This window comes from Sphaerodactylus townsendi, linkage group LG03 (genome assembly GCF_021028975.2).
Source record: "Sphaerodactylus townsendi isolate TG3544 linkage group LG03, MPM_Stown_v2.3, whole genome shotgun sequence".
NCBI lineage: Eukaryota > Metazoa > Chordata > Lepidosauria > Squamata > Sphaerodactylidae > Sphaerodactylus > Sphaerodactylus townsendi.
The window spans coordinates 30,848,018-30,860,517 of record NC_059427.1 but is presented as its reverse complement, the minus strand read 5'-3'; the positions used below and the strand labels follow the sequence as shown (position 1 = coordinate 30,860,517).

The 12,500-nt window shown below is 45.0% G+C and overlaps 1 protein-coding gene across 1 annotated transcript in view; it reads left to right on the top strand.

Annotated features, from left to right (window-relative positions):
• The window catches only part of MAGI1 (membrane associated guanylate kinase, WW and PDZ domain containing 1), a 635,687-nt gene that overhangs the window by 554,352 nt on the left and 68,835 nt on the right, over positions 1 to 12,500 (top strand). The window contains 1 exon segment of the mRNA XM_048488400.1: positions 1,439 to 1,470. Within this exon segment, the coding sequence (XP_048344357.1) occupies positions 1,439 to 1,470 (32 nt within the window).

The window sequence follows — 12,500 nt, the reverse complement described above, 5'->3', positions numbered from 1 at the left end:
GTCATTACCACAAACCCTTGTATTCCTGCTGCTAGTCCTCATTAATATCACTTGTTCTCCCTCCGAGTAGCGTTGGTTAGGAATGTGTTCCCCCCCCACACACACACACCTTGTTGCATTAAAAGTGTGTCAAAACGAAAAGAGAGCCTAATGTTCCATAAGTGCTTCAGTTAAAAAGAATGTGAGCAGATTTCATATGCTTGTGATCCTTTGCACTTTAATACACAAATATTTCTGTAGCATCGCTTTGGCAATTTGTCCCACTGCCCTTTTCCCTCCAATTTCTGAAGCAATTTCTTTGGAACCCCCTCCTGCTCACCTGAGGGCGCAGTTTTCCTTTATTATTAATCGTTTCCCATAAGCTTGAGTTTTGTCACTAATGGGGATATTATGCTGGGGAAAGTGGTGGCGAGGAAATTCTCTTCCTCTGGTTGACCCCCTCCAGAGAGCCGATGGTGTGCCACAGCTCTCACCGGGCTGGCCTCCAAAAGGCAAAATTCCCTCAAGGCTTTTCCTCCAGAACCTTAAAAAATGATTTCTGATTTGCATTTTTCCTCGCTATTAATTTCTTGGAAATCTCCAACCCCCCCCTCCCCCTTCCTCCGAGCTAGTCATTCATGTCTCTGCATCCCGTTGGCATCTGTGACAAGACCAGAAATTCTTAAATGCTGTGCTCCGTGGAACTACCCGACGCTGGTCTCTTTTGTGTCATATCACACAGCACACTCGGCCCCAAACTTTTGGTTTATTTCGGTTTATTTAAAGGGGAGAATATAAACCGTGTGCCCCCTTTTGTTCTTCCGTTTTGGCTGTGCTTGGCTGAGCATCTCCTTTCAAAGCTGGTGTATGAAAACCTGTCTCTTCAAACAGAAGTCTGTCTGTCTACCCATCTCTCTCTCTCTTTCTCTCTCTCTCTCTCTCTCTCTCTCTCTCTCTCTCTCTCTCTCTCTGTGCTACTGTTCCGATTGGTCTGATACATTTGACAAGCCAGTCGCGTCAAAAGGTAATATCCTTGGCTTAATTGTAAGCTAAGACTCTCTTAATCCAGGGGAGCGTTTGAGATTCCGTCCAAGTGTTCAATTTCCCAGGCCGCTGAGGTCTGTGAATTTCTTTCTCCAGCCTCCAGGCTGCTGCAGAACAAGTCAGCTTAGCTAATGCAGATAGATCTCCCCCCCCCCCCCCCCCGCCCCGCGCACACACACTCCCCCCTTCCTCTTTTTCCCCTCCTGTCTCCACCCCCCCCCCCTTCAACCCTGTGCTTTGGTTCGATATGAACAGACTGGCAACTCCGAAGCTAGAGCAAAAACTGACATAACTCTGCAGATGGCTACATTCGGATGATACACCCAGGGATCTTTTTTTTTTCCTTTTGAGGAAGGTAATGATTTGTGCGCTAATCATTCTTTTTCTTTTCCCCCCTCTTGTTGCCATTTTTCAGGACTGCCAGCTCCAAAGAAGAGTCCCAAGTCGGTAAGCACTTTTCAGCTACCATACCTGTTTGATTATTTTATGCCTGGGGTGCGGGAGGGCGGTTGCTGGAAAATAGAAATAAGAAATCGGGGGAGGCTTGGTATATGCCCGGCATCTTCTCCTTCTTCCCTCGGACCCCACCCCAGACCATTCAGTTTGAAAGTTGCTGGGTACCATTCTGTTGCAGCACTAATTGCTTTGCACGGCTGATGCCGAATGATAAAAGCCGGGAAGGATGCAGTGCAGAAATTGGATGGTTGTGGGGGTGGATGGGATTGGGGGGGGGGGGAAGCTTTGGGGGAGAAAGTGCTTGGATGGGGTTCAGTGGGGTGGCTTCTACATCCCTCCTTCTGAGGGACTGAGCTTCGCCGGCACTTAATGTACCTCAGAAAATGCCATTGTTTCTTTGTTGAATGATTGTGAGGGGGAGGGGCTCCTCTTTTTTTCCCGATCATGTTTGCTGTCATGTTATGTTGTGTTGTGGGTTGTTGGGTGTTTTTTTAAAGATTTTTAGTGCATGGTTTATGGGTGGTGGTGGGTGGGGGGAATAATACAAAATAAATCCCTAAGCTCATTCCTTAACGGGGATGGGATGGGGGAAAACGCCGCCACGATCTGAATGTATCATTCTACTTTCCAGCATTTCACTGCCTGGGCATTGTGAGTGCGAGACAGTTTCTTTTGCTGTGGAGGGCATCCTTTGTTGTTTTAGCTTGGATTTAGCAGCATTATGCTGCAGGTGTGGGGTTTTTTTCCCATCTGCTTTTTAGAGGGGAAGGAAAGGGGGGGGGATTCAGTATTTCCTTGTCCTTGCTAATCTCGTTTCCTTGTGGGAGTGGTTACCTGGTTGACATGTGAGCTAATAGCTTGGAGATTATTGCTAAAAGTATAATTAAAACAGAGGATTTAGCCACCCTGGGGAAAAACCCAAATTAACAAGCTGCGAGCGGGCAAGGAGAAGAGCAATCTGTTTTATAGGGAATTAACTGTCTAGTGGGTGAAAGTTTTTCCATTTGTTTGGGGGGAAAAGGGGGGGAGCTCGTTTCCAGCCAGTTTTCTGAAGGTAAGAATGTGGTTGTTGCAGTAACACAAGATGCCGCAAAACTTCCCTGCCGGTCCATACTGTAGCTGCAGATTTATAAAGCCCCTGCCTTTCTCTGACCCGGTCCAAAGGAAAAGATGAACAGAATTCTCCTCCTGCTTTTGATAACAAGTTTCTCCGCTCGTCCAAAAGGAAAGCCCTGAAATAATTAATGTGTTTCTGCTGGCTTAGGGCCGTGCTGATTAAAGTCACATGACCTCGGGCCTCCACCATTGTCAGTTTGCATTATCGTTGGTGAGGGCGGAGATCACCATTTGCGCTCAGCCTCAAATCCCACAACTGTCAGACCGTGTGGGGTTTATGTCCGTGTCACAGTCCCGGGGGGTGGGGGTGGGGGGCGTTGAACCTTTGGTTCAAATGGGAGCCAGCATCGAAGGGACGCACAGTCCTGTTTGGTGGCTGGAAGAAGAAAAAGGTGTGCGGCAAGAATGGACGAGCAGGTTGCGTCCAGTCAGAGGGGCAAGATGATTTTCCATCTTTTCTCCCTCCTGTTCCCCAGCCAGCTAATTAAATCACATCTGATGAAAGGCTTAGCACGTTTGATTGGGAGGGTGGGTGGGGAAGGCAGCCTTCTCCTTCTGCAATCAAGTTAGAGACAATGTCTCCCACTAATTTGGAGTTGCGGCGCTTCCTTGGGAGCTTTCAAGTCTCCTGCACAAATCCATTTAGAGATAATCCTTCTCTGATGAACAAAGAGCCTGTTTACAAACAGATATCACAAGAGAGCCCCCTTCCCTTCACCCCCTTTTTCACTTTTTTTTCCCCTTCAGCAGAATTCAGTTGATCTCTGGAGACTGTCCCTTGAGCTTGAATCTCTTGGAAGCTACAATGCTGGAAGCCTTTATCTTCCCTCCTCTTTGTCTCCTTCAAAATATTTTGAAGCCCAGTCAGTGTATGTCCTCTTCCAGCAGAGGAAAAATCCCCAGAAAACCTGATTTTATCCTTTGAAAGTACATTGAATGGAACATTTGTGAAGCACATTCCATCATACGGCGTCTTATTTTTGTAATGCAGCAGCTGTTGAATGGGATATAGAGGGTATCATCCTGTTCTCTAGGAAGATGAAGAGGGCTATGACATCCCAAATGTCTCTCTTATTCTAACTGAACACAAAAACGTTACCAGGGTTTTTTTTTCAATATACACTGTACTTTTGTATTTTTAATTAGAAGGCCCATAGAAATAAAGGTTCTGTGCTTGCAACATTGTTAAATATGACAGGAGGTTAAGTGGATTAGAGTAAGCATTCGGCAAACTTGTAGGACCAATCTGAGTGGGTATCTCCCCCCCACTCTCCCCCCCAAATTCAGTTCTTAAAAATGGCATGAAATATTTTCAGCAAGGGTTGATATTTGCCAAAGCCTCATGTTGACAATCTGGTGAGATCATGCAGACATTGGAAATGCCGGGCACCAGCCCTTGAGGTCCCTAGAGTCTACTTACATAGTCTCGTGGTTGTATTTCTTTTTTCTTCCCTTCTTTCAGTTTTTCTCCAAGAGTCCCTTTAAAACACCAATTATTTCTTAATCAATAATAGATTAGCTGCCGTTCCATGAACAGTGTGCAAGCAGCCTTGTGGCGTTAAATATATATATATATAAACCAGGCACGCTTGCAGGCCTCTCCTGATCTTAATGTTTTCTGCAGTCAGAGTTTAATTCATGGACAGCAAGTTTCAACTTCAAAACACCTTCAAAATGCATAAAAACATCAATTAAGAAATACCTCCAAAATACATCAGGGCAAACTGGCCATTTAACAGGAAAATTTTCTAGTGGGCCCTAGGAGTCCACTGGTGGCCATATTGTTGCTGGCTCTGGGGTGGGAAATATGTGGAGATATTTTGGGTGGAGTCTGAGGAGGGGCGGGACTTCAGTTGGGTATAATTCCTCAGAGTCCATCTTCCAAAACAGCCATTTTCTCCAGCTGAACTGATCCCTGTCACCAGGAGATCACTTTGTAATAGCAGAAGATCTCTGGCCACCACCTGGAGGTGGCAACTCTAGGTGGACAGCTGCAAACAGAGCCAGTCCTTATCCCAGCAACTGTGACAGCAGGGCCATTTGGCTCAGATCCTTCAATTACAATGATAATTGGTGTCATTAACTGTGGGAGGAAGCAATGGGTAATTAATGCCCATCACTGACGCTCCTAAAGTGGATGACACCTTCATCACTGGCTTGTAGCACCACAGGGACCTCTCAGCATGGGATATTCCAGGGACATTTTGATTTCCCAGTTCACTCTTCTTCCCCATGCCAGTCAAACAATGCAATGTAGCAACTACTGGATAGGGTTGGAAGGCCCAATTTGCATGTTAGCAGTATGTTGTATGAAGTGCAGTGGTTTCTGCCAGTACACCCAACCGTGTGTATGTGTGTGTGTGTGTTTCCATGCTGCTGTTGTGAAGAAATACCCACATCATTCAATTCCAGCCATGTTTAGAACTCACTCCTTACAAAAAGCCTGGTTAGAATTGGCCAGCTTCATGATGCACAGGTTAGACTAGGCCCGTGGTGGCGAACCTTTGGCACTCCAGATGTTATGGACTACAATTCCCATCAGCCCCTGCCAGCATGGCCAATTGTAGGGGCTGATGAGAATTGTAGTCCACAATATCTGGAGTGCCAAAGGTTCGCCACCACTGGACTAGGCTCTGAAGACCCAGATTCAAACTCCAACTCTCCCGCCAAACCTTGCGGAATGACTTTGGGTCGGTTACACACTCTCATTCTAACATTCCTCAGAGAGTTGTTGTGAGGGGAAAAATGGAGGAAAGGAGAAAATGTCAGCCACTCTGAGTCCCCAATGGAGAGAAAAGTAGGATATCAATAAAATAAATAAAATCCTACCCATGTGCTGAGTCAGGTCCCTGTTGTAACTCCCAATGTGTAATTTATTGCATCACTTATCATTTGGAAATTCCTGATTTTTTTTTGTGGAGAGACTTTCCATGCCAGCAATATCCAAAGCTGTTGTGGAGATTTTCTGTGTATCAATTTTCCACATGACAAACCCAGGATGGCAAGTGTGATGGACAGGAGGATGACCTACTCCACCATCCAATCACCTTTCTGAGGGGAGATGGCATATTGGAGGGAAGCGCAGCAAGGATTTATGTCTGCATCAGAGAGAGTGCAGTCATTGTTTTTGGTCTGTCTCAGCAAGAGAGCAGTTTGAAGGGTATCTCTGGTAGTATGGAAGAGTGGTTTAACTCTTCCTCTGGGAGAGAATAAAGTACCCAGTTGTGAAGTCAGTCTCTGGTGATGAGCAGACCTTGTATCATTTCATCTCACTTTTGGGAAATGGCAGGCTAGGGTGGGTGGAATCCTGTGTGTTCAAAAGTATCCAGTCTGTGGGTAGCCTATCCCAATGCTGAAGCCACAGCTGGCTTAAATGTTAAAAAACTGTGGAGGAGGACAGCAGTGGTCCCAGGCAGCCTGGTGGGGCCCGGTCTGCAGGGGCCAGGCCAAGGGACGCTCGGGGGGAGGGGCGCAGCAGGCTCCCAGCCCAGCCAGGCCTGACCCCACCAAGCTGCCCGGGGTCACCACTGCTCTCCTCCACTGGCTGAAGGAGCAGCCAGGCCAGGCAGCTTGGCGGGGTCAGGCCTGGCTGGGCTGGGAGCCTTCTGTGCCCCCCCCGAGCATCCCTTGGCCTGGCCTCTGCAGACCCGGCCCCACCAGACTTCCTGGGGCCACATAGATTACTATGTGGATAGCTTGCCAAGCAAACAAAGGGTGTTCCATAGAAGTACCTCCCTTCAGATCTGAAGCCCTTCACCCCACTATTTCTTTGATTTCAAATGGAGTAGCCAGATTTTTATATTTTCCCCCACTAACAAGTGTCTTCTGACATCAAAACGAGAGAGCGTGATTTTCTATCTTTATGCAGCATACAGGCTGCGTGGTTAAATATTGATGAATATTTGGTGCATTCTATTTTTATTGTATTTCTTTTTACTTAGGTGATTAAATCTAGTTTAATAATTTATGTATTTGAGATGAAAGGAGGGGCGTCTGTTTATTAACGTTGATACTCTTTTTGCGAAATTGTGTCTATAGGTTACATTCCCAACTACTCTGTTTCAAGGGAGTTGCTGGCAGGGCATCCCACAAAGACCCAACTGTCTTTGCTTCCTATAGAATTGAATGGATGAGAAAGAGAACACCACTATTGCTGTTTTAAATTCCCAGCTGCTGTGAATCTGAATGCCAATACTCGTTTGCAGAAATTCCTGCATTGAGCGAAAGAGAGAGGAAACAGATTCTAAGGAAAGAAGCAGGGTGATCCATGGGCTGATAGTCTTTAACATTGGGGTTTTTTTAAAAAAAAATTAAATGTATTTTCAGTGCCTAGACAGCTGGAATGAAGAAGGTGGTTTTCCTGTGAAAACTTTGCTACTCCTTCCTTTATTAAATTCCTCTGGTCTCTGCTACATTTATCAGGTTGAAGGTGGCCTTGGTTTGAATTTCATTATCAGTCTAAATGCATGCACTGGAACATCTAATAGGATGACCCAGCCCTCAACTGCCCTCTTGCCATTGTGAGGTGCTTGGCTAGGCTTTTCCTCTCTAGATGACAGCATGTTCCCAATCCATCAGAGCATTAGGCAAGTGCTTCTTTAGCCTTATAAGTTGAGTGAACCCATTTCATGGTTTAAGGTTGAATCTTGGTCTTTGAATCTCAGATGTTACTGAAGTACACGAAACAGAACTGAAACTCTTGTACAGTTTGTTTAATGTTTCTGCAGCGCTGCAAGCTGTACATTTATAGATCATCAATATGAAATGGTCCTTTTCCATCCACATCAGCCAGTCCCACTGGTGTCCATAGTGTTGGTTACTTTGAAGTTCCTTCTGTCTTCTAGAGAATTTGTGCAGGATGCAGTTTTATTTTCTGGCAAAAAATCTAAATAGATACCATTCCTTTCTAATAGAGAGGGTAAAGTTTTACCCTTGGGGATGCTTATAAGACATGAAGTAGAATACTGCCCCTAGGATTGGGTAGCTCAGCCTTCATAGACAGCCTTCATAGACCCCATGAGGAAACTCATTCCAATTCTATGCACACATAGAGTGATCCTAAACAGGTCTACTCGGCTTCCTACTCCGGTTTATTCTATAGGGCTTACTTCCAGGAAAGAGTTAATAGGTTCACACTGACACCTTACAATTGGAGACTTGTACTTCAAGTCACCATAGTGGCCATATTGTTAGTGGATGTGTATGGGTAAAATAAAGCCATAGATGAAATAAGGCAGTTTGGGGAGGAAAAGAGTTGTATAAAGTAGCTGCTTTATTAATATTAATTATGTAATGCACTTCCTTAGAACAGGAATCAAAGTCCAAAGCCCCAAATTGATAGCATTTCCAGCTTAGTGCAGAGGTGACATTTTCACCTCTTTCCCAGAATAGCATAAAAATGGGAAATAGCATTGTATCATCATCAGTAAAATAGGCTAGTCATACCACAGACGCAAAAGTTTACAAACTCAAATGCTTGTTCTGGATTAAATATCCAGTATATGGCCTTGAGGTGTTGGGATAGCCTTAAGGTGACCTGTAACTTCCACCAACCTTAGGGGAGGCTGAGGTTGGAGTGTTAAAAATTGAAGTGTTTATGCTGTTAGGTTTGTTGTTGTGGAATACTGAATGGGATTTTATCATGCAACCTGCCCTGAGACTATTGCAAAGGGCGGGGAATTAATCATCATTATCTGAACCAGACTTGTTTCCCCACTCCTACATTCTTGCTGGGTGGCATTGGACTAGTCACAGTTCTTTCAGAACTCTCTCAACCCCACCTACCTCACAAAGGGCCAGTTGGGGGGAGAGGAAGGGAAGGAGTTTGTAACTGCCTTAAGTCTTCTTACAGGAGAGAAAGGTGGGGTATGAATCCAAACTCTTCTTCTGTAAGTAGTAGTCTTTGAAGATTGAACAACATGCTTATAATTTCTCCAACACTTAATTTTTTGTCGAAGGCTTTCACGGCCAGATTCAACTGGTTCTGGTGGGTTTTCCAGGCTGTGTGGCTGTGGTCTGGTGGATTATCCACCAGACCACGGCCACACAGCCCGGAAAACCCACCATAACCACTTAATTTTCTCTTTGTCTAATGCTTTCTCGGTTTCTAGTGCTGTGGCATGACATTGAAACGTTCTCTGTTTTCAAGAAAATGGTTTGCTGAGGATAGTGCATAGGTCATAGATGCTGTCTCTTTTATGTAATTGGTAATGCACTTTTCTGTATAGCCTTAATTCCAATTTAATGAAGTTTCTGTTTGTGCTGTGAAAACAGGCTAGATTTTGAATACAGAAGGAATTTCAGGTAGTAATAGCAGCGTTAACTTCTTTCTGAGCTATGCTTAAGCATGTATTGAACAATACCATTTTTGTGTATTCTATTTGTCACACATATTTGATGTGTTTTCATCCATCCTATTTTTTTTTGCTAGTTTCCCCATATCATTTCCTTTTTATAGCATTTTTTGCATCACTTTCTAGTATATCTGCCATATACAATTCTACATGATTCATACTATATGCCATTTATACTCAAAAACTGGTATCTACGTGAACATTCATTTTATTGTCAGATGCCTTTATTTTGGTTGAGGGGCAAAATCACTGCAATTTCATCCTGAACACTGATGAACCATAAAAGAAACTCCTTCTTTCAAATTGAACCAGCGACGTTAACAAACTTCAATAACATTCCTAGCAATATCGAGTATGATTTTGCATTTTCATACCCAGAGCATCACTTCATAGTTACAGTGTTCTATTTGCTGTAGTAATATGAGTCTGCCTGTGCAACATCAGGGACTTCCTACACATGGGTGGATCCAGCAGCTGTATTATTCCTTCCCAATTGATTATGTTCCCTGATCCTGAGTGGTTGGTATTAAGATCCACATGATTATTTACTCTTCCCACCCAGAAGCAGGTCTTCATATTCTGCTTCAGTGCCACCTGATGAACCAACAGAAAAGTAAGTTCTGTGCTGCTGGGGTTTTTATTTAAGCAAAGAGATGTACCCTGTGGCATATTGAAGACTAGAACTATTGGTTCATACCTGCAGAGGTGGTAAATGGTGTCATGTGGCAACAACAGTTTTTCAATTCATCACAATATCATTTATAAACTGATCGATGCAGAAATGCTTGGTCATCCCCAAATCTTGTTCGTATGAATCCCACCTCCCACTTTTTATCAACCCCCCCCCCCCATGCAATTGGGGCATCTGCATAGTTGAGTGGATAGAGCAGGAGTAGGGAACCTTTAACACTCAAAGAGCCATTTGGACCCGTTTTCCACGGGAAAAGAAAACACTTGGAGCCGCAAATAATTTTTGACATTTAAAATAAAGATAACACTATATATATTGGGTTTTTTTAACCTTTTACTCCGCTCATTCTGAGAAGCGCACGGATGCGCCCGCCCTGCTGCCTGCAGGGTGGACAAGGATGAAGCCGGCGGCTCGGCCTTGCCGGCCGCCGGGAAAGCACCCGCCCCGCTCCAACAGGGCGGGCGAGAGAGGAAGCCCACAGCGCGGCCCAGCCGACCGCGGGCAGTTGGTGCGCCTGCCCTGCTGCCTGCAAGGCAGGCAAGGATGGGGCCGGCGGCTTGGCTCGTGGAGCCACAATGCAAGGGCAGAAGAGCCTCATGCGGCTTGAGAGCCGCAGGTTCCCTACCCCTGGGATAGAGGAAGGGACTCTACCCTATGAAGCGTGCTGCTAACTAGTATGAAGCAGGCCTCCAAATGAATGGAGGAGGGGACTCTACCCTATGAAGCGTGCTGCTAACCCAGTATGAAGCAGGCCTCCAAATGGACTCTACCCTATGAAGCCTGCTGTGAGCCCTGTATGAAACAGGCCTCACAATGTAATCCAGAGAGCTGCTTCAGATATCTGCAGGAGGTTAAATTCACAAGAATCATTCTCACACTTCTCTCCTGCTCTTCATGCTTCCTTGTGATGTTGCTGAACTTGCCTTTGAAGCTTCCTCAGGTTTCAGAGGTAGCTTGTTGAATGGTTTGTGTGGGGATGCTGGTGCTGGGTTTTGAATAAGACAGATGTGGAACCTTCTGTCATGAACTTCTGGATTAGAGTATAAGTAGCCTTATTAGAATACATGGACAGTAAAAGTAGTGAATTCGTATTGCCAATCTAGGTAACTGAAAACCTAGGGGACTGAAAAGCCACCTCTGTGCCTTACCTAGCTTGGCAATATGATTTGGAGTTACCCTGAGAACTTCTTAGCAATTTCCTGGGAGGGAAGTGAGAACTAACAGTGAGCCTTTACTGGTATGTTAAAAGTTCTAAATAAATTAGTCTTTGAGTGAAAAAATAATGGAGCACTTGCTGGGAGTAGGAATTTATTCCAGGTGATTATGTAAAACAGACCTGGAAGCCCCACATGTGGCTGTTTACCTCCCTGCCCCTCCCCTGGTTAGAATGTGGGTGAGAGAGAATCTGACAACTACATCCAAATCATAACTCTGTTTGGAAAGATATATCCTAGTTGGCTGGATTTTCTCAGTCTCTTTCCCTCTTGCTCCTTCTTTCCTCACAATGTCACAGAGAGCTCCACAAAGAGGAAAGGAGAAATTCTGTATACTGTGTTTTCCTCAGTTCTTAAAATCAGAAGTACTGATTATTTTCTGCTGCCTTGCTTCCCAATTCCAGGGAAAGGTAAAGGCACAAGAGGGAAAGAGTTAGACTAGGGCCCCTTCCGCACACGCAAAATAATGCGTTTTCAAACCACTTTCACAACTGTTTGCAAGTGGATTTTGCCATTCCGCACAGCTTCAAAGAGCACTGAAAGCAGTTTGAAAGTGCATTATTCTGCATGTGCGGAATGAGCCAGAGATTCAAGTGCACAGTATTTGACTTGAGAGGGCAAGGGCCATGAAGCCAGTTTCTGTACTGTTGCGTATGCTATGTTGAGGAGAAAAGAGGCAGTCAATCTAACTATCCCTTTCCACTCTCCTGGGCTAACAACACCTAGTCCGTCCAAGGATTTTAAAAGGAAACATGGAGGGAGTGTGGTTGTGTATCGGTAGTATTTCTCTTCCTTTATTCCAGGAGAGAGAAAGGACTGAGCAACTTGGAATGGGCAGCCTTTCATTCTTTGATTTTTGCAAGACTATGAGTAAACCTTAACCTTTTATTTTGCAATTCCATGATTTAAAGCCTCTGGAAAGCTTGTATACCAGCTGACCAAACCATTTTGAAATCTGGCATACTCTTTTATGACTGAATTCCATGCCATCACTCTTGTGTCACAAATATGCCCACACACACAAAAAGGCAGCGATAATGTTTTGTGTTTAACGTACTTTAATGAAACAGCCATTGTTTATGTCTGAGGGTGGTTTTCTTCACACATTTTCCTCAATTTTTTTGAAAGCCAAGTGTGAATTAGCTGCATTTCCTTGCAAGAGGGGAAAATAATCACAGGAGTTGAGCAAGCAGAGCTAGCACAAGTCATTTAAATTTCAGTTTGAAGGGTAGATTTTGTTTCAAATTTATGTCAGTTGAGTTTGTATCATTTTAAATAAAGATGGGTCAAGAGCTGGAAAGGAAAGTGGTAAAGAATTTCAGAGCAAAGCCTGCTTTTGGAGTTATTCTTCGTAGAAACAGCTATACAACCATAGGTTTCCGCACAGGCAAGGGAGAGACCCTGCATCGGCATTAATCACGGCCCCATCGGATGCACAGATGTGGGAGCAAACTCCGCACAGCCGCGTATTCCCCTCCCCGGCTCCAAATGCCTCGTTACCTTCTGCTGGCAGCCGCGTCACTCTATTGTCGCTCTGAGGAGGGAAGGGGACACGCCCCCATGGCCACAGCGATGGCTGAAGTACTGGAGACCAGGGGGCGTGTCCCCTGCCCTCCTCAGAGCGACGATAGAGCGACGCAGCTGCCA